Genomic DNA, 26,363 nt, shown 5'->3' on the forward strand with positions numbered 1-26,363 from the left:
TTGAGGTCATGCATCTTCCTCCTCTTTTCTTGAATCAAATCACACATACAGCGAAAGCGTTGTAATCTTCACAAGGTTTTTGTCCAACTCATTATTTCGAACAAAACTTCTATATTTGTTCTTGAATTAATAATTTCTGAAATATAATTTAAATATTGTTTTTGTATAACATTATTCCCCTATTTTTCTGGAAACTTGGAAAAATGATCAAACGAAATTCTACCTCTTGTAAGAGTTTTTATGAATGTAATCTAAACGCGTGACATGCTTTTTGTTCCAATTTATGAAACAATTTATTAATAAATTTAAATTTAAGAAATTATTACAGAATTGATTAATTTTTAACTTATTTGAATTGTCCAATTGATTTAATAAATGTCATCAAGTTTGTTTTGTTTTATTTATTTATTTTTGAGATTTTGTTTATGGGATCTATTATGCAATAAAGGGGCAGGAAATAAGAGAGAGAGAGCGAAGGGGAGTACATGCTTACTGAATTTTGGGTGTCTTTTCAAAATGTGTAACCCATAATCATCAAAATAATTAATGAAACTAAATAACATCAGATTCACTTTCTGAAACGAGTGACAAAAAATAACCTACTTTTTTGACCCGCACATGTAGTCTTTCACATTATGGAATAATATCTGACACCAACAATTTATTCTTGAAGTTCATTATTAATATCTTTTCCATCTTGACATTGAGGTAACAGACACACAAAAGGTTCTGCGATAGTTATTGTTCAATGACATCTGTAAAATGTTCTTGAAAACAATACTTCCAAAATCTGTTGAATCTATGTTATAGTAATGGCCAATATGACCACTAAGGGGCACTGCTGTTCAACAAATAAGAAAACGCACAAGGAGGTAAAACGAAGAACTTTTATTTGCACACGTCTCTCATTCAAGATATATTAACATTTTATTTTGCTTCTCCAGCATGCTTACAGGGGAAAAAAAGACCTCATCTCATAGTGGTAAAGCAACTTTCAGATTCTTCCTCCAGGTCACTTGTTTTTGAATCTCAAGTATGAAGGGGAGGCAGCCTTCCTCTCCAGATATTCATGGGACTACCTGAAGGAGTGTCGGAAGTGCAAACTCCTACGCTTCAATTTCTCCGGGTTGTGGGAGGCCATATGGGAAAACTCCCTGAAGATGTCAATGTATGTTGTGTCTCCTAGTAGAATACAAACAACAAAGAAACATCAATGAAAAATCATTGCATGAGACCAGGATCTTTCATTTTTAAGGAGAAAAAAGAAGAGAAAACACAGAAAAGAAGGCTTTGAGGCACCCTGAAGCTTCCCCTCATTCAGTTTCCCAAATACTGGGCATTCATGCCTCTCGTTGCTACGGTAACCATTGAATATATATATATATATATACACATGCAACAAAAGCAGCCGTGTCTGTGTCTGGAAAAGCTTCCAGGAGTTGAAATGTGAAATGGAAACAAACTTTTATCAAGTTTCAAGGTTGGTGCTCAGAAGGAATGCATCTGCAATTTTATTATTACTACTTATTTACCGCTCCCTATTTTTAACACACATTATCCATTTCTTTTACATTTTCCCTCATTTTGAATGCTTCACCTCAGCTACTCAAAGCTTCACTCTTCCACCCATTTCTCTCTTATTATTAGTCCAACTTTTATTTTAAACTACAAAAAAAAAATCATCAAAAAAATTATCTGGTGTTTGATTTAACTTTATTCAAAACTGATCAAAGTTGTATGATTAATGTTTTTTTCCATACTAAGTTATTTTTTTAGGTTCCAGTTCGGATCGCAGGAAGTAAATGAAAAGTTACAAGCTTGTAATAAAAAGTTTATATGATTTTGTAAAATGGAAGGAAGATGTGACATGGTTTTCAACTTATTACGAATTAAATCTGAAAAGTGTGGCATACAATTGTTCTTTGATCTGACGCTTCTAAATAAAATCCAGTGCCACTAATCATTGTGTTAAGGCATCTTATCGTGGGTCTGATTTTTCCTGCAGAGACAGGGAGGCTGATGCTTCATGATGATCTGTCACATAAAACCACAATAAAAGACATGTTTGTAGTTTTAATTAACATGACAACATGTGGCTACAGGGAAAATTAGTACTTCATCAAGGCTCCATGACTTTCTCGTGGAGGCTTTGACAGATAGGTTTTATGTTAATTGTGCATAGTAACTATGTCATGCACTTGAAGATAGTTCTTCAACTTTTAGCAAAGAAATAGTAATAAGGTTAGCCACAACACAAAGAGGTTAGTGTTCAGACACATATTCTTTATTTCCAGTATCATTTCAAAAGAAACAGAAGGAATACATATATAGTGTTAATAAGCACAAGTACAGAATATTTAGAGAAACATTTCTTGAACTATTCAAATAAGTTTTACAGATAACAGACAAAAAGTAAAAAGTAAAGAAAAATGTAAGGAAGTTAGAAAAAGAGATGCCAAAAGAAGGATGTGTTAATAGGATTTAATATTCACTACAGTCACTGTACACACACCACAATGTATACAACACATAATCGTTCATTGGCTTAATGGAAATGACTGTTAGTCACAACATTTTTCACTTGAAAACTATGAATTTTGTTGTGAGTTACTGCCAACAAATTAGAAAAAGGCTGCATGAAAAAGTGCATCTGGTCTATCAATAGCAAGAAAGAAGAGAAAATGAGTGAGCTGCTCTTCTCGTCACCACAAACGCCTGCAAAAATATTTAGTGGTGGTAAATACAAACTAGGGACTGTGCAAAAAAATATGGATGTGGTTTAGGAAAATATATATTCTCCAACTTGAACAGAAAGTAGTAAGAAATCTCCGTCGAATAAAAAGTAGATCTTTCCTCAATTTTTCACAGTTTTGAAGTTTATTTTTGACAGCGAGCAAACTATGCAAACCAGGAATGAAAGACTAGCAATGGAAGCTTTGCAGATCTAGGTTGACTCTTTTCATAAGAAAATGGCATTTTTCTAATGTGAACTAAAAAAAAAAAAGGTGAAGCTCACTGGAAAAATTACATTGTCTTTAGAACTAAAAAGTGAAAATCAGCAGAACTGTGAACTTTGTATGTAACATAAACATATTAGCATTAGCCTGATTATGCCAACTACCTTTAAGATCGGTTAACAGCTTTGCTGCTGTAGCAGTTCAGTTTATAAAAACTATAATTGGAAAATTAAAAATCAGTTAATGTTAGTGTAATTATTTATTAATTTCCTTTAGCTATGAAATCTTTGAAATTAATGTTTTTGGCTAAATTAGAGCTGGAGCATTCAAAAGCAACAGCACTATGGTTACTTCTGCAGTGCAAACCTCTTTTCTTTTGGTTTATCGATTAGATGGCCACAATAAAGATCATAAATATTTTTGAGATGATTGGCCAAATATTTCAAACTATGAACTGCTAATATTTTTAATTTCTCCAATGGTAAGAACATGTAACTGGAAAACTAGAAACTTAGCTAACTGTTAGCAAAATTCCAACTGGTGAACAAAATGGCAAACATTATATGATCATTTTATATCATTTAATCATTATCATTTTATAATAGCAAAACATGCATTTCAGTTTCCATATGTGCAAATTTTGCACCTCAGTTCTGATTGTCCCAATGTGTCATGAATCATGAAATCAATAAATGTAGCATAACTTCAAATTGTAGCCCCCATCCAATTTCTGTACAGTTAAAAAAAAACACACATTCATGTCTTAATAGAAATAAGGAAAAGGTGTTGAAAAACTGCTGGCTTTTCTTTTTCTTTGGTCAAAACTAAACCCAAATAACTTACTATCCAGGCAGTAATAGCAGGAAAAAGAATCCTACATGGAACAAATATTTAAAACATGCTCCACTATATTTTTGCAAAAATAATGTAAATACCAACATTATTTAGCAATATTAAATGTATTAACTGAGAAGCAATGAGTCAACTTCTTCTCATGCATTGGAAATAAAAACAACTTCACTTGTATAGTTGTAATAAAGCATCTAAAGAAACATTTTACAGACTAATTATTTGTACAATGGATTTTCTCTGATTTATTGTTTTAAAAATCCCATCTTCCAGTGCAGCTTAATAAGCAAAATAAATCCACCAACAAGTGAATAAATTAAACTATAAAGATTTTCTAATGAAAACATAATTCTGTCTGTGTAAGTGCTCATCTAACAAAATCTACCCTGTTTAAAAAAAAGAAAATACTTCCCCTGACATATTATTTAACAATACAAAAAGTACTAAAAACGTTATTGCACCACTGCTCAGAACGTTTTTAACAAGAATAAAATTAGAGAAAATGAAATCCCCGCTTCTCACAAAAGTGCGTCATAAAAGTTTCACTTGATCAGTTTGCTGATCGATACGTAGAAACGACTGAGAGTCATTTGGTCACAGTTAGGATCAGGTTTTACAGGTTTTCTCACTGCAGGGATGACACAGCTTTACTGAAAGACAGCTTAAAGGAAAAACTAAGATCTTCACATGAACTCACAGCTTCAGGGAGGTTCATTCAGCCTGAGATTGGTTGAATGAACCTGACATTTATTGACTCGTTGAAAGCATTAGTGAATTTCTGCGGCAACTTAAGGACTTAAATCTGAGAACTTGAACAGAATCTATTTGTGCTCAAAAATTATCTGCGTTGAGATTTTTATTTTTTCACTTAGTTGGTCAAGATACTTCAATGTTGGAGATCAACACTGAGTTCCAGCTGAAATGAGAGAGAGGAAATGACCGTGGAACGGTATAAAAATCCCTCAAACACAGCAGGGCAAGGATGTTCAGGTGAGTAAAGAAAACCCTAAATGCCAAATGAGCCTGACTGAACCTGATTAGCAGTCTGCTATATGGATGCAGATAAACTCCTGAATGCACTTCTTATACTGCTGCTCGGTGGGGCTGCTGATCGGGTATTGACCTGGCTGTCCGAAGGGCCCCTCTGACTCCCGCATTTCATCATTCATCCTGGCCAGTCGCAGCCTGAAAAACAAAGCAAAAAAAAACAAACAAAAAAAAAAAAACAGGATGAGCCGACTCCGAATTTTACACCAAAACTGGATCTGAAGTGTTTTAGTCCAATAACACACAGCGTGACTATATCTGCATTGGCTTGCTGCACGGCTATGCTCAAAGGGTCCTGGCCGTCTTCATCTCCATCGTTCTGCGCAGCTCCTCTTTTGAGGAACAAACAAACCTGCCTGGAAATACACAAAAAACGGGAGTCAAAAACAGCAAACAATAAACGAGCGAAAAAGACTAAATATTTAGTTTTGGTGAAACTTAAAATTTTTGTAAGGAAAATTAAGCTTATTTGTACAGCACCGCTCATACACAAGGTGATTACACAGACACCTTACACAGACAAGAGCGAACATTAAATGAGCGAACAGTGGTTGTAAGAGATTAAGTAAAAACTCTCAAATCGAAGCTATGTAGAACATGCAGATAGCAACTTAAAGTATCCTGAGAAGGGAGCCTAGAGGAACCACATATGTGATTTTTCTTCATTTAGAAGCTTATTAGTAATTTATACAAAATAGCCCAACAGTCTCCCAATAAACAGTTGAGAGGACCTTGTCAGAATCCCTCCTACTTTTCCAGTTTATCAATCAAGTCGCTTTTTGGTGCAAAGTGGAGTACTCAGAACTCGTAACTAAATCAAAATGATCAAAACATCACCTCTATATTCAATTAATTATACTTTATGTTACCATCTATATAAACAACATCTCTTAAAGCTGTTTTGATATTAAAAATGCTGAGGAGTCGCATGCAGCACATTATTTAAATCTTGTATAAACTGTGTTAAGACTAGTTATAAACTTGTCCACACACATTTTAGAGCAGAGATGGGAAATGCTTTACTTTGACTCACCCTGTGTGTCCCAGATACGTAGCGTGATACAAGGGCCCCCTCCCTCTTCCATCTCTTTGGTTGACATCAGCAGCGTTCTGCAGCAGGAACTCACAGGCAACCAGAGAACCCTAAAACAAAGTTAGAAGATAAGCAGTTTACTGCTAAAGACAGTAGAGCAGAAAATATTTACAGTTAGGGATCATTTCAGTCACATTTTAAAATAAATTACCACCGTTAAGAGTTGAACATTAGAGGAAGAGTTTGAACAGTTTGTTTGGACTAACTCACCCCAGTAACAGCTTGTATAAGAGGCGTCTTTCCTTCGTCCTCATCGTTAGCCAAATTAACGTCAGCGCCATGGGCTAGAGCTTCCGCCATGACGGGCAGGTTGCGAGCCTTAGAGGCTTTATAGAGCAGCGTTCCAGGATCCATCTCCCTCGTGTCCTCCGGGTCTGAAGTCTCGGCCTCAGTCTCACCGCTCGACTCTTCAGACACTTCGCACTCTGCAGATCATAAATGGAGCTGCTCACCAAACCCCGTAGCTGTTACCTCAACCTTCTCAAACTAGACCTACCCTCCTCTGTGACGCTGTCCACCACCGAGCCAAATACCAGGATGTCTGTACTTCCGTCTGTGCTGCCTCCCAAGCCGCTGTCGCTGCTCAAACCTGCAGAAGCAAAGTTAATTTAATGCATCCGCTTGCTCAGGATTTCTGGTTATTCTCACAATGTTCCCAGATGGGTCTATGATTGAATGTTGGAGTATAAAAAGCAACAAACTCACTTCGAGGACCAGATCCATTATCAAAGTAAGAGAAGAGAGAATCCAGCTCATCAGGACAAAACAAAGATTCTCGTCTGAACTTGGCCGCTGCTGTGATAGAGACAAAAGAACAACACAAGTTAAATGTTATACATCCCAATGATTCTGTGGTCCATTCTCTACAATACAGTAAAAACAAAGGACACCCTCTTTTAGAATACAAACAGCTTCGATTTCTTCGCAATGGTGGAAATTCAGCAGCATCAGGTATAAAGGTTCATACTATAATCAGTCTTAAAGTGCATAAAAATTAACAATACCAACAATAATAGTAATGATGACAGAAAATATTGTGAAATTATTAGAAATAAAAATATCTGACTCTCAATCCAAGGGATGAGCACAATGCAGTACGTTTCTGCCAAAAAAATTTAAAAGCTCTGAAATTAATCTCAAAACTTTTTTTGAAAAAACTTTCTGAGTTTGAAAAGTCTAAAATTTGCTAGAAAATTTTTTTTTTTGAAATTTTCTGAGTTTGAAACTCAGAAAATGTTCAACGTTTTCTCAACATCAACTTGTTAAAAGCTCGGCCCTCTTTGCTCAACTTAACATCAGTACAGAGAACTATTTGACTAATAGTTGGATAGAAAAAGTGTTTAATAGGAGATTTTTTTCTTTTACAGAATTTGAACCAGTTGAAGCCAAAACTATGATGCTCGAGGAGTTCACAATTAATCTGATTAATTGTTTCAGCCCTACTTTCAAATATATTTTTTATGTTTTTCTTAGAACTTGTAAAAACCACATAATTGTTACTATGTTCTTACAATAAGACTCCAGAGCTGATGAAGGGTGTACTTTCTTTTTATAGAGACTGCGTCAATGTTTCTAAATTCTGTAATGATTAAAAATAAAAACAACTGGATTATTGGACTTGCCAATTGAGAGAGCAGAAGGGGAGGTGCTGCCAGGCTCTTGTCTGTATCTCCTCTGTGTTTTGGGAACAGTGGTGGCGCTGTTGTGTCTCCGGCATTTCTTCACACTCCAGTGCCTCTCCGACTTCCTCTCCCCGTTGACGAGGACCTCAGTGGAGCCCAGCTTCTTCAGGAATTTCTTCTCCACATACTTTGCTCTAATCCATGCCTCTTTTTCCTGCCTGCACCAAAACAGGTTTCAATTAATTTTACTGCCTCAGAAATAATATTTCAAATATAAGCGTGCAGCACTTTTACACATCTTTACCTTGAGCTGGATGGTAACGGTTTCTTCAGACCCTGTTCTTGGTATGAACCTTCATATATGTGGTTGATGACGCTGTTTCCAAGCTCACACATCAGCTGCAAGGAAATAAATTAAATATCATTGAAGAACACAAAATGTCAAAGTATTCAAAGTTTTACCTTTAATAGCTCTGGTTCCCATGAGTCAAGCGTCAAGGAACGCACTTTTGAACAGTGGACCCCAAGACTCCTGGAATAAAAACATTTCAACGTCATAATATGCTAAGTTGAAGCAGGAGATGGTCGTTATTCAAGGAAAGAAATGCAGCCGTTATTCCTCTTTTATGCTGATGTGGAGGAAGGAAGGTAAACAGATCAGTCACATATTCTGTTATTCCAGACGCCTAATGTGATGCAAATTACTGTCTAGTATCCGGGCAACAGTGGTATGCTAGAAAGAAAACTGTAGTGTGACAAAAGAGCACGTCTGATCCCGACTGTGAGAGGATGAGCCTGGAGAGGGAGCATGCATATTCAACAGGTGGGAGTAAAAAGAAACTGGGTTTACTTCAAAGAAAAACATGCAAATCCTGCAGATTGTTTCTGGGTTTTTTTTTCCATTCTGACACTGAATTAATGTAATAAAAGGCCTCTTCTCTTTGTAAAAAAAAAAAAAAAAAAAGCTGATTGAGGGAGCATAAATTAGCTTTTTGCAGCCATGCTACTCTGTTAAAATCAGCACATGAGGATGTGCTTTCAGGGTAATTCGATGATATAATAACCTTGGCTTTTCTAAATACTTGTATGGCTTTTATTATGTTTCCTGAACCTTAACTAAGTTCCTAATTTCCTACAATTGGACACAAACTGTTTTGAACATTTTTCTAGTCTGGTGAACAAAAACAGCTGCATTTCAAATTTTGTGAGGATTATTTTTTTGTCTTTTTTATTTTTAGGATGTGCCATTTTTTATTTACCTTCCAAGTATTGAAGGTAATCACTTTGAAATTATATTTATACTTTCTTTAGGATAGGATTCCTACAAATTTTTATTTTAATTTATATTTTTCAGACACAAATCTGAAAGTTCTCATACTTTTGAAGTACAAATCCAACATTGACTATGAATTTATGACAGATTTTCATGCAGTGGATATGGATGGACAGACGGACAGATGGATGGATATATAAACAGTTGGATGGATGGACAGATGGACGGATGGATGCTTTAAGCTAATGTTTTTTTCCACATTCTCTAACTTTCTTCTTTCAAACTTCCAAATCGTCCAAATCTAATAAAACTCCCTAAAATCGATCCCTTTATTTTCCAGAAAAACACTGTGGAAAACTTCCTTCAGCAGGTCTATGACTAAGTGAATATTTTCAACATTAGTCAACCTCAGACTGTTTTTTGTTTTTGTTCTAACAAGACAGTTTGGGTTAGCTATTGCTTGCATGTTCCTCTATTTCCCACCTGTGGATGCCGGAGCACTCGATGCACAGCAGGATGCCCAGGTTGATGGAGGCCCAGCGCGGGTCGGCCTGACCGCAATCGCAGCACTGCTCGTTCCCCGGCATCCCCTGGATGCGCTGCAGGATGGTCTCACCCCGGGCGCTGCGCTCCCGCAGCTCGCTGGCTGAATCGATGCTGCTGGTGGACGGAGAGGCAGTTCTGTCCAGATGCTGAAATTAGATACAAAAATCCATCAGGACGGCAAAGTATGCACCTCAAAAGTGTCCTGAAAATCGTTACATTTAAAACAGAACGAAAAGGAAAACCTGAGTAAAACTGCATCCAATTACAATAATTAGAGTCGTGTGTTTAACAGCCCCGAAACCCAAACATGTGGTGAAATCTCATAAACAACCTGTAAACGTTGCCCTCAAGTTATTCATGACCAAGTGATGACTCACCTCTATGTAGAAAGTGTCTGGGCTCTCTCTGTACGCTGAAGCAATGCTGGCTTGAACCGCCTGAATCCAAGCCTGTCTTAGCTTCTCAGACTCAGCCTGAAGCATGCAACTCCTGTAACACAGATTGATTGGTCTGTTTTGAATGTGTATTGGTTGGTGTGTTGAAATTTGATGGTTGGTTGGGTTATAAGAGCATTAGATTATTGATATGATGATTTCAATAGGTAGATAGCGAGGAGGATGGATGGTTTGATGGGAGTTTGGTCTGAGGACTAGTTGGACTATTTGTTGGCTGGTTGGATTGTTAGATGGGTAGATGACAGATTGGCTTTTCTGTTTGTTGGGTGCTATATGGTTGGTTGAGTGGATAGTAGTAGCAATATGTGATTGGTTGGTCTTTTGGATGTTTATTTAGTTAGATATATTGGATGGATAGCAGTTCATGGGTTAATCTGTTAGGTGGTTGGATTCTTAGATGGTTGGTCTGTTTGATTTTGCTGGATGATTTCATTTTTGGTTCGGTTGTTAGATGTTCTCTTAGACGGCTAAGAGAAAGTTTTAGCAGGTTTCAACAAGTCAAATTTAAAACCTTGACCAAATGGGATGGTTGGAGGAACTTGCTGCATTACAGGCCAAGAAAGCTAGCTAGCAAGAATATGCTAACAGCTAGTTGCTAGGAGCTTCAACCGCATCTAATCACAGAATACAATGAAAATGTTTGGGTGCGATTCAAAAAGTCTCACGAGAAAATAACTTAATTAAATAGTACTGCCATGACCAAATTTAAGACCTGTTCTTAACAAATTTAAGGCCAACTTACATCTTATAATGAATTTAAGACATTTGAAGGCCTTAATTTCTTTTTATTATAAGGATTTCCAAAGACAGAAACAAGTCAAGAGAATCAAAAATATATGTTTGCAGAAATGTCACAATGAACCATAATCTAGGGAATTGTTTTTCGTGATGGTCCTTTCCCAAAACAAATCTAAGCATAAAAAAAACAAGTAAGTATTTCTTACTTGAACGGGGAGACGACCTCGAAGCAGAACCTCCTCTCAATATCTTCATGTGGTTTAACAGAACACAATCGGAGGTCTTCCACTACCACCGTCAGAACATCCTGTTCACACAAAATGTCTCGTTATATTTCTCAACATGAGACAGTAACAGCAGGGGAAAACAGCTTCCCTGATATGCTTCCTGCAAAAGGAAATCTCTACAAATTCTCCATCTATTAAAATGAGTTCTAAGAGAGAACAAACAGCTCTACTGGGATCCACAAATCCCCACCAGCAAAGTGTCAACAGATATCTGCTAGCATCTCAAATCTTTCTGCAGAAATATCTCCTGGACATCAAACACAGAGATTTCAGAAAAGATCACTGCAACATCAAAATATATTACTGCTTTTATCTTAAGCTGATGGTTTAAAGATAAATGGACTTGCCTTCAACTTCTTCTGATAGACTAGCTGATTGTTCTGTATGGAGAACCACCGTCTGCAACAGAAACGGAGAGGGAAAGCAATAAATTAAGCCATTTGAATGATTGTAAATATTTGACTTGCTGAATAAATGATTCGCCATGGCGGTTACCTGTTCCAGGTCTTGAAGGCATTACTAGCCCTTTTGAACAAGTAGCCCTCCATCACCACGCCACTAGGGGCATCCACGTTGAACTCCACCTTCGAGTCATCATATGAAAAATCCTGCAGAAGAGAAAGGATTTTAATTCTGGATGTTAGAGGAAGTTAAAAGCTCAACAAAGTATAGAAAACCCTGCAAAGAGGCTGCAGGTGGATTCCTCTAGAAGACCAGCAGCTTTCACTGTGTGCTGAGCATTATACACATTAGACAAACTGAATCATTTTAAACTTTGTAATAATGTGTAAAAAGAAAGAATTTTTTTTTCTCTGTTCATTCAGGTGGCATGATATAATTCAGCAAATGAGTAAGCCTGATCCCGACTATCTGATTCCAGATTGCCGTAAAAATTGTCCATTTCCTCCGCAGGCACCACAACACTGAGCTATAGACTTAGCAAAATGCTATAAAGGATATGCAAAGTCCTAAAATGTTTCAGAAGTCTAAATTATGGTTGTAAAGTCATAAAAGGTAGATATGCAGTAGAAAAACATTTACTCCCATTTTTTTATATGCAAATTGTGACTTTTGACAAGAACATGTACAGAGAGAAAGTGACTTGTTTATTTTTTATTTTTCTCCAAAGTGAAGTAGACATTACACTTTTCAGATCTGTACTTATCAATAAATTTGAAAACTTTCTGGTTCACGTTAATGCACTAATTAGAGTTGGTCTGTCATATATAAAATCCTAAACAAAACATTGATGTTAATGACTTGATGTGGCAATAAGATAACTTAAAGATGTATAAACCTCTAACTTCACCACCGTATTATGTCTATCTGTCTCAGAGTCCTCTTGTTTTTATTTCCCACGACCTCCTGTTTCTTTCCAGCAAAATATTTTTGTGCATAAGTTGAAAAAGAAATCAAAAACAATATTTTAGTGAAAAAATAAAGTTTAATCTGAACTAACAGCAGGGAATCAAATAAATATGGATGAAAAAAGGCAAATAATTCATAGAATACTATCAAATGTCTTCTAGAAACATGAAAATGTTTAGAAATACAAGTCAACCTACCAAGCTGCGATTCCACCGACAAAGTATCTTCATTTTTAAACACTGGATATGTTTCAGCAACATGGAAAAATCTTCAAAAACCTCCACAACTGCAAACCAGAGTCTGTGGAGCCAAAGTCTGAGAGTAGGATCATGTCTTTCCCAACTTCCTAACTGCAGGACCTCTAAGCTACCGAACTCTGGAGAGTATTTCCGACACTCACGTTCTGACCCCTGCGAACTGCAGCCTGAGCCTTGGGATTACAGCTAATTACCATACAGCTGCCACCATATCCATGACCACAAACATTTTAATTTCCACTGCAACACTTCAGCTGCTCTTGACCCAGAAACGAGTAGCAGATCTGCTTGGTTTGCATTAGTTGCAGCTGTTTCAGTGCGCCTCCCTTGCTGAAGGTTAGATGTTCAACCCCATGGTAACCCAGCAGGAATCCACCCTGGAGGGCAGCCAAGACTACCAAACAACAACCTCAGCAAGCTAGATTTAACATCTACAGAGACTCTGCTTGCTTCAGACTCCAACAGATCACGTTAAAAAACAACTATCTTACCTTCACTGTCTTAAATGAAGAGAAGGACATCAGAAACAGAAAACGCACTGCTGTGCTGCTCTGAAAACTCTCTACTTCTACAACAAAGATCATCTATTTTTAACGGCCCAACGTCACACAGACCAAAAAGAGCACGAGTGAATTATTAAACAAGCGGGAGACTTCTGAACGTTACGGCAAAACACGTAAAATTGTTGAGTAGCAGGCGGGAACAAGCAGGAACATGGAACGATGCAGTGAAACGCGCTGCAATGCGTCATCCACCTGCTGCTCCTGCCAGCCTGCAGACCATGCTGCCGGCCTGGAACACCTCATGCTGCCCAGTTGGCAACATGTGTGAATCACCTGCAGGTTCACCCTGGGCTTCATTATCACTGCAGATTTCATGTGTCACTGTGACATCTGCTCCTCAACTAAAATATGCAATATCAGATCCCATATTGATCATGAAAGCATCCAAACTCTTCGAATTATTATGAAAAAGTAAGTCAAAATCATGAAGCTTAGGTTAATACTTAAATTGGAAAATGAGATTATATGAGAGCCCTTACACGTAAATGGATTATTGGCATCTCCTTTGTGCCTAAAGAACAAGCACAACTTTCATCAGAACACATTTGCCTGGATTTTAAGCTTTAGATTTAGGAATTAATTGATTCCCACATCCTACTGGAAATAGTTTCAGCTCATTATTTTCCCTCATCTTTCACACAACTGTTTTTGGAGCTGTGCTGAGTTGAGATAATGGATACTCTGCTTTTGCTCATGTACTCCATTTATATATCTGTCATGTAATTTAAAGGTAATCAAAGAATTTATCAAAACTTAACCAAATGTGACAACTACTGGCTTTCCAAGTAAATTAGGCTAAATGATCACCAAAATACAATTTTTCCAAGATTTTTTTTCAAGGTTTTGTTGGCTCTAGTGGCCTTTATTTGAAAGAACTCAGACAGGAAGATGGGTAATGAGAGAGAGGGAAGACATGCGACAAATGTCACCAGGCTGGGAATCGAACCTGCGTCGACCGTGTCAAGGACTATGCTAAAACCTAGTATTCCCATTTCCTCCATTTTAATTTAAACCAAACCCATTTTAAAGCCAATTAAACACAAACATAAAAAATCAGATCATTTAGAAGACTTTCAAAGTTGCCACATTTCCGTTTCACCGTTTTACATCATCGGTGACAGTTTTGTACTCAATACTACAACTACATTTTCCTAGGTAATAAATAAATAAAACAAAGGACACAACATAAAAGTTAAAATATTCAGTCGTTATTTCATCCCAACATCCACATGCAGCTTCAGGCAGTAAAAATAAACCCAGGATGCACAGGAGCAGCAGGTAGCAGAAGCAAACGTTCGCCAACATGACTTCTCCATTAAAGCACAGATTAAAAATAAATGGTTCTGACATTTGGGACCTTTTGCTTCTCTGCGTGCCTACCCAGCAGCAGTAACAATCTTTTGTTTTAGAGCATAATCTTACTTTCTGCTTTCCTTATTTCTTAATGCTCTTTCTCCTTTGTAGGTTTACTTAGGTCTTACTGTGCATGGTTTACGGGGATGAAAGTATAAAAACAGGAAAAAAAAGTCCTTCTAAGAACTATTTCTGTCAAAATATAATGTCACTAATTGAACATCCATATACTGTAAGAATAATTCATTTTGAGCTCCTCCTTGGTTATATTTGCCCTTTGCGTTGGCAGATCTAACTTTCTGACTCTATGTAGGCCACTCAAACTAAGTTTGGTTTCTGATTGTGCATTGTAAATTATTCAGGACCCACTTTGGCCTGCCCTCAAACTTCTAAAGTTCAAATACAGCTTGATAAAGCACAGAGTAAGCAGTAAATGTTTGCAGACTTCAAGTTAAGACAAACGTGTGCATGAGCTAAACCAAAGTTTCCAGTGAAAACCCAGTAAAATCCAGAGAGGAAAACAAAAGGAGGCCTACTCACCTGCATGAGGGTCTAAGGTGATGAAGATGGTGCCATTAGGGAGATGGAGGAAACAGAAAAGATAACAGAGAATTAGTGTCCATCAGCAGAAGAATGGTTTAAACTGGGATAATCTTTCGGGTTCAGCAAACTGCTTATTATCCTCATTACCGAGCCTCAATCACGCTTCAGCAGCAGAAAGCATCACCCATTAGACTCAATAACGTCTTCATTCAAAGTGTACCTATTTCACACCACATGTCCCCAAGTGAAGGGTGCTGGTGAAGTGCCTAACAGCTCAGACAGAAATGCATCAATAACTGGCTACACATCTGAACCCCAACCCTTCCCACTGGGTCTGTCCATATCAGAGACTACAACGCCTGGAGGGGGAACACAGCAGAGCTGTCTGCCAGATGGCCACTGATCCTGGGGTGTACATCAGACAGACACCGGCTTGCCAAAAATAACACTTAGTGCATTATTAAAAATGGAGATGCCAGACAACGAGGACCTCCTTTATGGATTCAATTCATTTCTGCTAGACATTTTCCTGAAACCACCTGGTTTTGGTATTGCTAAAGAAACTATTTACATCCTTATTCAATACCTTATTCAATACATTGGTCTCTGCTAGAATGCAAAATAAGTGCTGTAGCTAATGTAGAGTCGACACGAATGTGGGTGGAGGTTAACCACTAAGGGCATGGTGGTGGAAGGTCAAGTGCAGTATTTTCGACACAGTGGCATTGATATTTTACATTTTATATCATAACATACAACATAAAACAGTGGAACAGCTTTCATGGCTTTGCTATAAGAGACATTTTCCTTGGGTTTGGTGTTTGTTTTGATGCCCTTTTACCTGAGGATATTTCGCCCAAAGAAGTCTGGTCAGCATTAGACACAATATAGCACCTTTTCAGGTCTGATGTTTGATCTGAGGCAGGTTCGGACTGATGAGGTTTGGATTGTTGGGGTTTGGTTTTAGGTGGTTTGGTCTGAAGAAGTTCTGTCTGTTGGGGACGGACTGAAAGGGTTTGGATTTATGAGGTTCAGATGAGTGGGATTTGGACTTGCGAGGGTCAGACTCAACGGGTTTGGTTTTAGGTAGTTTGGTCTGATGGAGTTCGATCTGATGGTTACAGACTGAAAAATATATGAGGTTTGGACTGGTGGGATTTGGTTTTAGGTAGTTTGGTCTGATGGAGTTCGATCTGATGGTTACAGACTGAAAAATATATGAGGTTTGGACTGGTGGGATTTGGTTTTAGGTAGTTTGGTCTGATGGGGATGGACTAATGGGGTTCAGTTTTAGGCAGTTTAGCTTGATGAAGTATGGTCTGATGGGGTTTGGGTTCAAGTAGTAACTCTGTGTCCCTATTATTCTGGTGGCTATTAATTGGCACTTAAAAAAAACATCCACAGCAACACCAGTACTGAAAACTAATTATCTTCCTAAATCATACTCAAATAGCAGGAACGGTTCACGAAAAAGTTCAACAATTTGTAATTATCACCAAGTTAATGTCATTTCTAATTCAACCTAGTCTGGGTTTGTCACTGCTATTATAGGGTCACCTTTACCAAAATACAAATAAACTTTGCAGTCAGTAGTTTACAAGACTAAAAGTGCTTTGAAGCTCTGGCTTATGGATTGGCACACATATGTGCTGACATGTGTCAACCATCTACAGACGACAACAGTAGGATTAAAACGTCCTAAAACACTTAGTTCCACCTGATTTGAAGCTTAAATCAATGCGGCATACTTTGTTTGGCAGATTAATTAAACACCTCCCAGCTGCACAGGTCTAATCCCTTCCTGGTCACAACAGGTACTAAGGAACAAGTCACAACTGAAACTCAAAAGGAGGAGCTCAGCAGCAACCTGTCCACCTATTTAAAGATACAAACCTGTGGCAGAAACATCACAACATACAGAAGACATGCAAAGATTAAAATACTGGGTACAAACAGGCTACCATCATCAGCATGGCATGAAATTCTGTAGGCAGCTGATAAGGACAATTAACTAAAGGCAATTTATTATTTTCAACACAGACTTATTCAAATATTCAAAAGGAAAACAGGATGAAACAGCAACTCACCCTTTGCTGAATAGTTGCATGTTTATGTTCCATTTCCCTCTTTTCCATGGCAGAATCAATGACCAGCTGATCGAGCTGAAAGTCAGTTCAAAATGGCAAATGTGAACACAAAGTACATCCTATATTCATGCTGCTGATACAGTTGTCCTTACAAGTTTATGTAAAAAAGGAATCCAATCAGAAGTTTTTCAAACTCTAATGAAGAAGTGGAAAATAAGGAATCATGCTTAATTTAAGCCGAATAAATTCAGCTGTTCAACTGGACCAAGAAAAAAGTGGTGAAGCTGTATCAAGATTTACAAAAGGGGGCACTTTAAGAAATGCAGGCTGCATGGTTGATTCCCCAGATAAAGCTATGACTAAACCAAAGAGCACAGAAACAAACATCAGAAGCTGTTGAACAAAGTCATTGGGAGTGAAGAGACTTAAATATAACTTTGCGGTCACAGCTATAAATGTTATGTTTGGAGAAGATGTGTGTCCTAAACTTTGCGTCATTGAGCCAATTTGGGGAAATCTCAAATCCAAGTATGACACATTATTATTTAAAATAAGAAAACATAATTACTGGTTCATACCTTCTCCCCCCAACCACTAACTGTGGGTGGCAATAAAAAATCATTGATATTCAAAGAAAAAAATGTAAATTCTTCCAGTTATGAGAACAACTGTATGTAACAAGCTTGTGGGCACAGAGACAAAATGAAAAACAAAAACAAAGACAAAAAAAGAATGTTTTCCAGCTTAATTCTCATGTTTAAATATAAAGAATCTGTTCTTACACATTTTAAAGTTAAAGCTACTTACATGTCCAGAGTCAAACTTTCAGTGTTCCCAGTGAGATTAAGCACATTTTAAGGTTTAAATATCCCCATGCACTTATGTAGGTTATTTCAGTAGTGCAGCTTAAAAATGGGACTCTTCAAAATCCAGATTAGGATAAGGAAAGAAAGACCAACAAATGGATTGACAGATTGTTGGATGGATGCAACATTTAGACAACAGGATATATTTTTAGCCGTACTTATCTAGAACTGGAAAATATCTAAATCTAATTGCAGACTTTCCCTTAATGTGTAGGAATCATGGAAAAACCGATTGTTGGCATCCGTGAAGGCACAGAGGCTTGGGACTCGCATTAACTTTGCTCACCTCAGCAGCAAGTTTCTTCATGTACGGGTCGAGCTCATCAAGGAGGTTGTAGCCCTGCTGGAACAACGAGAACTGGGCGTTCATGAAGGACAGCATCTGCATGAGACAACATTAGAGATCAGCTTGAAGTCTCAGATCATAAGTGGATGTATCTGCAAATTTCTTCTGACATACCGCATCTAAGATCTCAAACTTCTTCTTTGCCTGAAGGACGTTAATCTGCAGAGTAAAACAAAAGACATTAGTGAAATCCGGCTACTGAGATGACTCCCTCTACTGGAAGCCCTTTGTCTCCTTTTTCAAAAAGTGCAGGAACACCATAAAGCCTGACTGGAGTTAACTTTGACAAAGACAATCCTCAACGTGCCCTCTTGCACATGGCCACATTGACTTTTTTCCCTTCACACTGCGGCGGCGGACACAGCCCCAGGGGGATTTCCAGAGTTAAAAGCTTTACACTGCATGTCGTACCGATGCAAACCTAAAAGATATTTTGTGCTACATTTAATCTGTCACTTAGATGTTCAGTGAAATGCCCTGCAGCTTTGACCTTCTCTGCATAGAGACACATTAAATGAGGGGTTCATAGGGGTCAGATGTCTAAGAGCTGCATGAGAAGGATGCTAGGGGACAAACTGAAGCAGAAAAACATGAGCAGAACAACCCGTGGGATCACTCTGAATCAGTCTCCTTTATGCCCCGCCGGCTGTCATTGCTGGAGTTAAAATAAAATGAAACAAACAACTGAAGGGAAGTACAGTTGTTGCTGCTGGCAAACAGATTAAACCACATTCTTTGTCGATGTAACTGGTCAATTTTCATCCAAGTGTCTGAGTATCTGCACTGCTCATTTTCCTAACCTGCAGGACGTAGTCCAGAGCAAGGTGTCGGAAGCACTTTCGGGTGATGCTGAGCGCGCTGGTGGCTTCTTCAACCTCGTGCGGCTTGTTCCTGGGCGCCTGAGCGTTCTTCACCTGCGCTATTTCCATGTCCTCCCGGACCCGGTCGAAGTGCTTCTTCGTCTCCTTGAATTTCCGAACATCCCTGTCAAAAATAGAAACAAAAAATACAGATAAAACCAGACAATTCCTTCACACTTCACACTAAACTTTATCCTAAAATTTTAAATTCTGGGTATTTTAAGTCATTGCTGATAATTTCAGATGTTACTGATGCATAAGTTGTTCCCAGATTAGTATTTTAAGCACAATAAAACTGGTTGCAGAGTAAAAAAAGAGACATATGCCTTGAAAAAGTATTTATATCCTTAAACTTCTTTACATTTTATCAAGCTAAAAATACAAATTTTGATACATTTTATAGTGATTTAATATTTTAAACCAACCAAAAGAAGTGCATTCATGTAAAGTGAAAAAAAAATTAGGCTAGGTTTTAAAATGTTTGCTGATTGTCTCACTCTTTCACAAAGTTGTGCAGCTGCTGCTTCACAGAACGCTGGGCTTGATCAAACAGTATCTGAAAAAAAAAAAAAAAAAATTTAGTCACTTGTTAAAGAATTGTGGAGGAAAAAATTAGACTGATTACATCAAATAAAACTAGTGGATTGTTAAATTGGTTTATCTTTAATCTATCTCTGAAGAGTAAAGCACAAAAGTATTTCTAATTTAGTCACTTTGAGGGGAGACCCCTTCTGTATGTTTTCTCCAACAGGGGGCGCCAAAGAACATCTTTTCCATTTGTTTCGACATGATGCATACAAGTGATTCATAATTGATCAAGACTGCCTGAAGAAACCAATGGATGGGGGAATGCTGCTCTAATTTAAATATAACAGGCGGATTTAAGTTCAGGCCCCCTTCCACGTCTCCTGCGCCCCTTGAACGCATCGTCTGCTGCTGCTGCTGTTAAATAGGTCACTCCGGCAGAGAGGGAGGGGAGGAGCAGAGGCTTTTGGTTCACTGTCGCCCAGCAGTCACATCCAATGCAGAACAGAAGATCCTGCCCAAACCTACATGTTGTCATCCACACATGAGCAGCTATGCTGCTCCAGCCTCAATCTACAGGACAGATTTAAACTCTATATATAACATGGAAGTGGTGAGTTTTAGTAGATTTCCAGAAACCACCAAGGGTGTCATTTTTGTGATGATTTTGACTTTAAGAACACATTTTACTGCCCTGTAAAACAACTGGATTAAAATAAGTATTCAGCATTGAGATTGTAGATTCCAACTACATTCCTTAGCACTAGAATGGGCCTCTTACCGAAAATGCAGTTTAACAGACTCTTTAAAAAGAAATATGTCTTGGAGGTGCCGATGCAAGCCTCCTTATGCATGGTGACTGAAGGCAAAACAAGCAGAGCAGCAGAAACAAACATCACAGCGCAGCATCAGGTTAGTTTGAGCATGGAGGTGACAGGTCTGAGGTGGATGGTGGCACTATGTTAGCCACACACTAAAAGCTGACGGCTAACCCAGCATTCCACAGCCTATGGTGTTTGTGTGTTAAAAGACGTCTTGGCCTGCTAAATATGCAGCTTGTTGCATTCTTAGGCTGCTTTGTGGCAACTGTCACCAAACTTTCACAGGATGGGGAGAAAACAGGTTGCCTTTACAGGATTTCTGTAGGTTTCACCAACTCAAATTTAAAGCTTTTTAAGACCATTATGAATGGAATTTAACATCTGGGTCTCCACAGAAATGTATGACTGTGGTCCAGCCAGTTGATGACAAATTTGAAATTACCTATGATGGACACAAAAATCTAGCTAGCTAGGTAGCAAAGATATACTAGAATCTAGTTACCAATAGCCTCAACCATCTTAAGTCATAGAATGCAATGAACCAAACACAAACAAAAAAACATACAAAATATGAGGTTAAATAATCATGGTAAGAAGACAATATTTAATACGTGTGATTATTTAAGGCCAACTTCCATTTTAAAATGAATTTAGGACATTTTAAGGCCTTAATTTTAGATGCATGAATTTACGAATTTTTAAGGATGGGCAGACACCCTGCCTGTCGAGCTCTGTTAAAATCCTGCAGGTTTAAAGAAATGTGTTTGTTTTATCCATCAAACTGTTTTGTCAACAAATAAGAGAATCATATCTTTTCTCTCAGATAATGGATTAAAAGAAACATACAAGAAAAATATGGGACATGAGTAGAAAAGTCCTCAGATCAAGGAAAATTATTGTGGAGCCATGATTGACTTTATAGATTAAAAAGCCCAGTTATTATGATATATGTCTTATCAACAATTACGTTGTTAGTATAAGATAAGATTATTTTTAAAAGGAAATTCAAGAATGAATGATGAGGATTTTCTTTCCACATCCATGTTTTTCCAGAATAAGTTATGACGGCTCATATGGAAGTCTTTATTTGAATATTAGACTCAGTATCCCCTCATTACTAATGCATGTGAAAGAGCCAAACCTAAATCTATAATTAATCAAGCTCAAAGTAAGCTAAAATTAATGAAAAAAAAAGGTTACAAAATATTTCCAGAGATCTCCGATAATTTTAGAGCTTAGGCTCGAAACTTTTATAAACATTTTTTTTAAAGTAACATTTCTCAAAACTGTGACTACGTTGTGACAAGAGGCAAATAATCTGTGAAAAAAATTAGCTGCTCTGCCTTCTCCCTGTGGTCCTACTACCATCTGCAGAAACACACCGCCAGATCATAAACAACCAACTATGATTGTGTACATGCTGCTCACACCCTCCCCCTTGCTCTCTGCTAAGCTACAGCTAGTTTCCCACACCAAAGCCTGCAGTGAATGCTCAGGCTAATCAGCATGCCCACCATTAACACGGTGTAAATAGTTTTCCTATAATGCTAAGTTGTTTCCCCACCATTAGGACATTTAACAGCGCATACACGAGGATGACTGACAGCACTAAGCTTTCTCCTGGCTCTTATTGGTTGTTTCTGACCCAGAGTGTTGCAATTGTTCAGACAGCAATAGTAGCACTTGGTAGAGGTGGAGAAGCTCAATTTGTTCACAGATGATCTGTCTCATACTATGTCACAATATGTTAAAATAACATATTGTTTATAAAAGTTACATACTGCAACTTTAAACATGGTATCTGCTTAAATTGTGGACAAAGATGGATGGAGGAAAGGAAGGACCAAGAGGCTCATTTTCTTGGTTGTGTCCCAACATACCAAAGGTGAGAAGAGGTATATTTTAATGAAACGGGTATTTGAACCTTTGCAACCACTTTAATCTTGAACCATGTGTTAAACTTTAGGTCTTGAAAATCTCCTGACCCACTGGAGGTCTTTGTCTTGACTCTTGTGTTAGGTAGTCTTGACAACAAAACTACAATGTGCCTCTTTTATCTAAAAACCAGTACTGAAAAACATATTTAATGAAATTCAGTTATTTGTCATATAGACAATGTCACTGTAAATCAAGTCATTAACTGTGTAGGAACCTTGACTGTTGCTCAGGTTACACCGTTTCTTCTGTCCACGCGAACAAGAAAATCTCTGGAGGAGGAAGGAGCTAGACATGGCTTGCTCTCCACCAGCACCCCAACAGAGCGTGTTTGTCCTGGACTGTAGTGTTGGACTGGCAAAAGCCACCAGGAAATTGAGGCAAGCATGGGCCAAGACGCTTTAGCACTTCTCATAGATCAGTGCTGATGTCTTTGCACGTTTATGCTCAACCATATGCGCTTTTTGTTTATCTTCCCAGGGTTCTAGAGCCATTTAAGCATGGGTGCGACAAGCATGGCTGGCACTCAGAGCTCCCATGTGCACACTGCCATTTAATATTCTTGAGAGTGTGCTGCAAAAGGGCAGCAGAGCGTGCACAAAGAGGGAAATCCTTCTCCGGTGGCAGATATAACCATCATCATTTCTTATTCATTGAGGCGCGGCTGGAGTGCAACACAGTTAAATACGGATGTGCTCTCTGACTGAAAAACGAGCGTGTAGAAGAGGGCAAGAATGTTCCTCCACATTGCTGATTCGTCTCGAGGGAATCCCCTCGTCATGCTGCACTCGCATGCACCCTTCCTGTTCTACTTTACATCAAAGAAACAAAGAAAACCTTTGATGAATTATATTATTGTCCACTAAGACTGTCAGCTCTGATAGATTGGAGGGAAAGAAAAGGGAAAAACGAGAAGCTGAAAGCCCAGCTGAGCCAACGGTGGAGGACGCCAGCTGATCCCAGGCCAAGCCGCACTCACCGAACCAGACAAAACAGAAGATCTGTCGGCCTGACAGAATCACTGACAGACGGATGGAGGCCAAACATCTACAATTCATGCGAGGTGGGAAGCGATAAAAAAAAACAAAAAACTTTTTAACATTAAAGTTTCAAAGCCCTCATATAATAAACTTACGGAGTGCCAGGAAATCAAAAGTCGTGTCTACTTGTTCAATAAAACAAGACAGCGGATAGCCTCAAGAAAAACCTTAACGCAGCATCGACCTCCTTTGCCGACAATGTAATGAAATAAACATTTGAGGTTTCACAAAAAACAAAAATGTTTCTCGAGTCAGTGCATTAAGATTAACATTTATCACCACTTGGGAGAATTAGATCTTTTGACTCTTTCGTAGCGGAGTGTGTTTAAGGTCAATGAAGGGACATTGTTCTTAGTTATGGAAGTAATGCAGGAATCTCTTGGTTAAACAAAAAGGTTCTTCTTCAGGGCCTTATCTCACCATTTATCTCACTATTTTCAGTGTGATCGTGTGAACAATATGTGAAGTATTGATTTTGAGGGGGAAAAAAGATGAGAAAAATACAAAATCAGCAGAATGCGTGAAAAAGTCAATTAAAAAGAGGGACAGTGTATCACAAGGAACACAAGTTAAGAAGTAAACGGAAAAAAGTAATGGCTTCCCTTGACCAAGATAAATGAACAGTATTAATGTTTTATCAGTTCAGAATATCACAAGGATGAAGAGATCATACTATCGTCAGGAAATGTTAGGGCGTGCAGCTGTTCATGAAGGAGCCACAACAACAGAACAATAACTTGTCTGCTGACCAACAGAAAGTGGTATGTGGTGTCATTTGTATGAATTTTGGTTGAAATGTGAAATAAGACAGCGATTTAATTTTCTGTGGTGGGTTTTTGCTTTAGTCCTTTTAAGTGATCATTTGTGTGTGTGTGTGTGGGGGGGTGTGTGTGTGTGTGTGTGTGTGGGTGTGTGTGTGTGTGTGTGTGTGTGTTTGTGTGTGTGTGTGCATTTGTTTGCAATACCTTGTGGGGACGACTTTCCTGACATATACTACGTTGTGGGGACCAATCGCTCCTTGTGGGGACCGGAGCCTGGTCCCCACAAGGGGAAACCCTGTTTTTGGGTCAGGGGTCAGAGTTAGGGCTAAGGTATGAATTGAGTTTTGGTTATGGTTAGGGTTAGGTATGTGATGGTTAGGGTTAGGAAAAGGGTAAAGGTAAGGTTTAGGCTGTAGAAATTAATGGAAGTCAATGGAAAGTCCCCACAAAGATAGCAAAACAAACATGTGTGTGTGTGTGCGTGCGTGCGTGCGTGTGTGTGGGTGTGAGTGTGCCCGCGCGCGCGCGTACGTGTGTGTGTGGCTAATGTTCCTAAAAGCCACATCTTGGCTCGCTTCTGAGCTACAAGTGATTTTAATTCAGCTTCAGTGCTTAACCACGATGTAAATTTCCTAAATTATATCTTTTTATAGCGAGTTTATTTTCCTGATCTGAGCTCCGCTGTCCTCTCCTCTCTCCCATAAATAGTCAGGAGTCGTCTCAGTGCAGCTCAATTATAATTCAATCTAGCTACAAATTTCCACGCAGCTTTGGTATTGAACTATGTGGCTTTCAAACCATAACTGAACTTTGGCTGTTTTGGCTGGATTTTACAGATTTTAATGGTATTCTGGACTCTGCTGTAGTGGTTGGTGGAGATCTGTGTTCCTAGTTCAATGCAGCACTCCTGCACTGCTCACAGTCTGAGTACTTAATCTACGTAAAAAGCCTGGTTTTGGACTCTGGAGTTGAAATGCACACAACAGACAACTTTGATGGATAGAAAGGTTCTGGGAAAAAATATAGGTTAAGAACTGGTATATAAAAGCAAATTTTATGTAGTGGTCATCACAGCAGTGGCATAAAACTCTTGTTTGTGGTTGCAAAGCTCACACAAATGATCTGAAGATAATTATTGTTGTTCAGTTAGCTAAATAATAAGACCACCCATGTGGCCCAAGCTCAACTCAGCCTTTCATTCTCTTAAGTTAAGATTTATTTCAATAGTACCAGGATGGTTTTGTAGAGCCTCATATTGTGCCAAACCTCAATCGTTAATGCAATATTATGGAGAGAAGAACTCCTGGGATGTTATTTTTGTAAAAATATTACATTTTGAGGGCTGTGCATGCAAATTTGACATTACCATTGATATTTTTGGCATGCTAGAAAGATTTTTGCACCAGTTTGATGTATATTTTTACTGGTTCAGATGCAAAAGTTCTTGTTCTTGTGGTCACCGTGTTTAAAAAGGAGAAATATCACCAGTGTCACAGAGAAACAGTCCTCTGTGAAACAATTCTCTACTGTAACATCCACTCACTGCTGACCAGGCATTTTCCACCCTCCACCCCCAAAAAATCTCTTCTCCGCCTAAAAGTTCACACCAGTTTGTGTTTTTACAGGAGCTTGTCTGTACTTTTTCTTGGCAAGTTGCACCAATTTCCTCTTATGGAGCAGAGATTGAAACTGTGCAAACTGCTTAGATTAAAATAATGATTTTTTTCTTGTGTCGCTCCCGCTAACTTCCAGTTCGGCGTATTATCATGTTCATATGTCACAATTAAACTAATTAGGTTGGCAATATATGCTTTAAATGTCACAAATAATAGTTGGTATCCTTCAGCGTAATTCAAATTATTAGACATATTCTAATTTTTGAATGCAACATAAAAATATCTTGATATCAAAAGATATTTGTCTCCTTACAGATTTCTTCAATTTCTGCTTATTCTGAATAGCTTTTTGTTTCTTAATAAATATAATCATAGTTTGAAATGTAGCTTTTTGTATCTTTTTCTGAAGTCTAAAGCATTTAAACATTTAAGAGTAATAAAAAATGTGAAAATGGGGGACATCTGTAAGTGGCAACAACTTGTTCCCAGAATTATATTAATTACAGTTACATAAAAAGCATTGAATTGGTGAGACTTGAACCCAAAAAATAGCTA

At 38.1% G+C, this 26,363-nt stretch overlaps 1 protein-coding gene across 1 annotated transcript in view; it reads right to left on the reverse strand.

The window, feature by feature from the left end:
- Nucleotides 1-873: 873 nt before the first annotated feature.
- The window catches only part of LOC106928403 (arf-GAP with coiled-coil, ANK repeat and PH domain-containing protein 3), a 67,275-nt gene continuing 41,785 nt past the window's right edge, over nt 874-26,363 (reverse strand). The window contains exons 5-25 of the mRNA XM_088007145.1: nt 19,608-19,666; nt 19,051-19,234; nt 18,365-18,409; nt 18,191-18,286; nt 17,039-17,113; nt 14,949-14,960; nt 11,363-11,475; nt 11,215-11,266; nt 10,787-10,887; nt 9,765-9,876; nt 9,325-9,533; nt 8,031-8,100; nt 7,873-7,967; nt 7,569-7,786; nt 6,652-6,741; nt 6,443-6,535; nt 6,157-6,371; nt 5,887-5,996; nt 5,099-5,209; nt 4,930-4,991; nt 874-1,182 (exon numbers count right to left, since the gene is read on the reverse strand). Coding sequence (XP_087863271.1) covers nt 1,076-1,182; nt 4,930-4,991; nt 5,099-5,209; nt 5,887-5,996; nt 6,157-6,371; nt 6,443-6,535; nt 6,652-6,741; nt 7,569-7,786; nt 7,873-7,967; nt 8,031-8,100; nt 9,325-9,533; nt 9,765-9,876; nt 10,787-10,887; nt 11,215-11,266; nt 11,363-11,475; nt 14,949-14,960; nt 17,039-17,113; nt 18,191-18,286; nt 18,365-18,409; nt 19,051-19,234; nt 19,608-19,666 — 2,229 coding nt within the window. The 3' untranslated portion in view covers nt 874-1,075. The remainder of the gene's footprint in view (nt 1,183-4,929; nt 4,992-5,098; nt 5,210-5,886; nt 5,997-6,156; nt 6,372-6,442; nt 6,536-6,651; nt 6,742-7,568; nt 7,787-7,872; nt 7,968-8,030; nt 8,101-9,324; nt 9,534-9,764; nt 9,877-10,786; nt 10,888-11,214; nt 11,267-11,362; nt 11,476-14,948; nt 14,961-17,038; nt 17,114-18,190; nt 18,287-18,364; nt 18,410-19,050; nt 19,235-19,607; nt 19,667-26,363) is intronic.

This window comes from Poecilia mexicana, unplaced genomic scaffold (assembly GCF_051168715.1).
Source record: "Poecilia mexicana isolate PSO_F unplaced genomic scaffold, ASM5116871v1 scaffold_7, whole genome shotgun sequence".
Classification (NCBI taxonomy): Eukaryota; Metazoa; Chordata; class Actinopteri; order Cyprinodontiformes; family Poeciliidae; genus Poecilia; species Poecilia mexicana.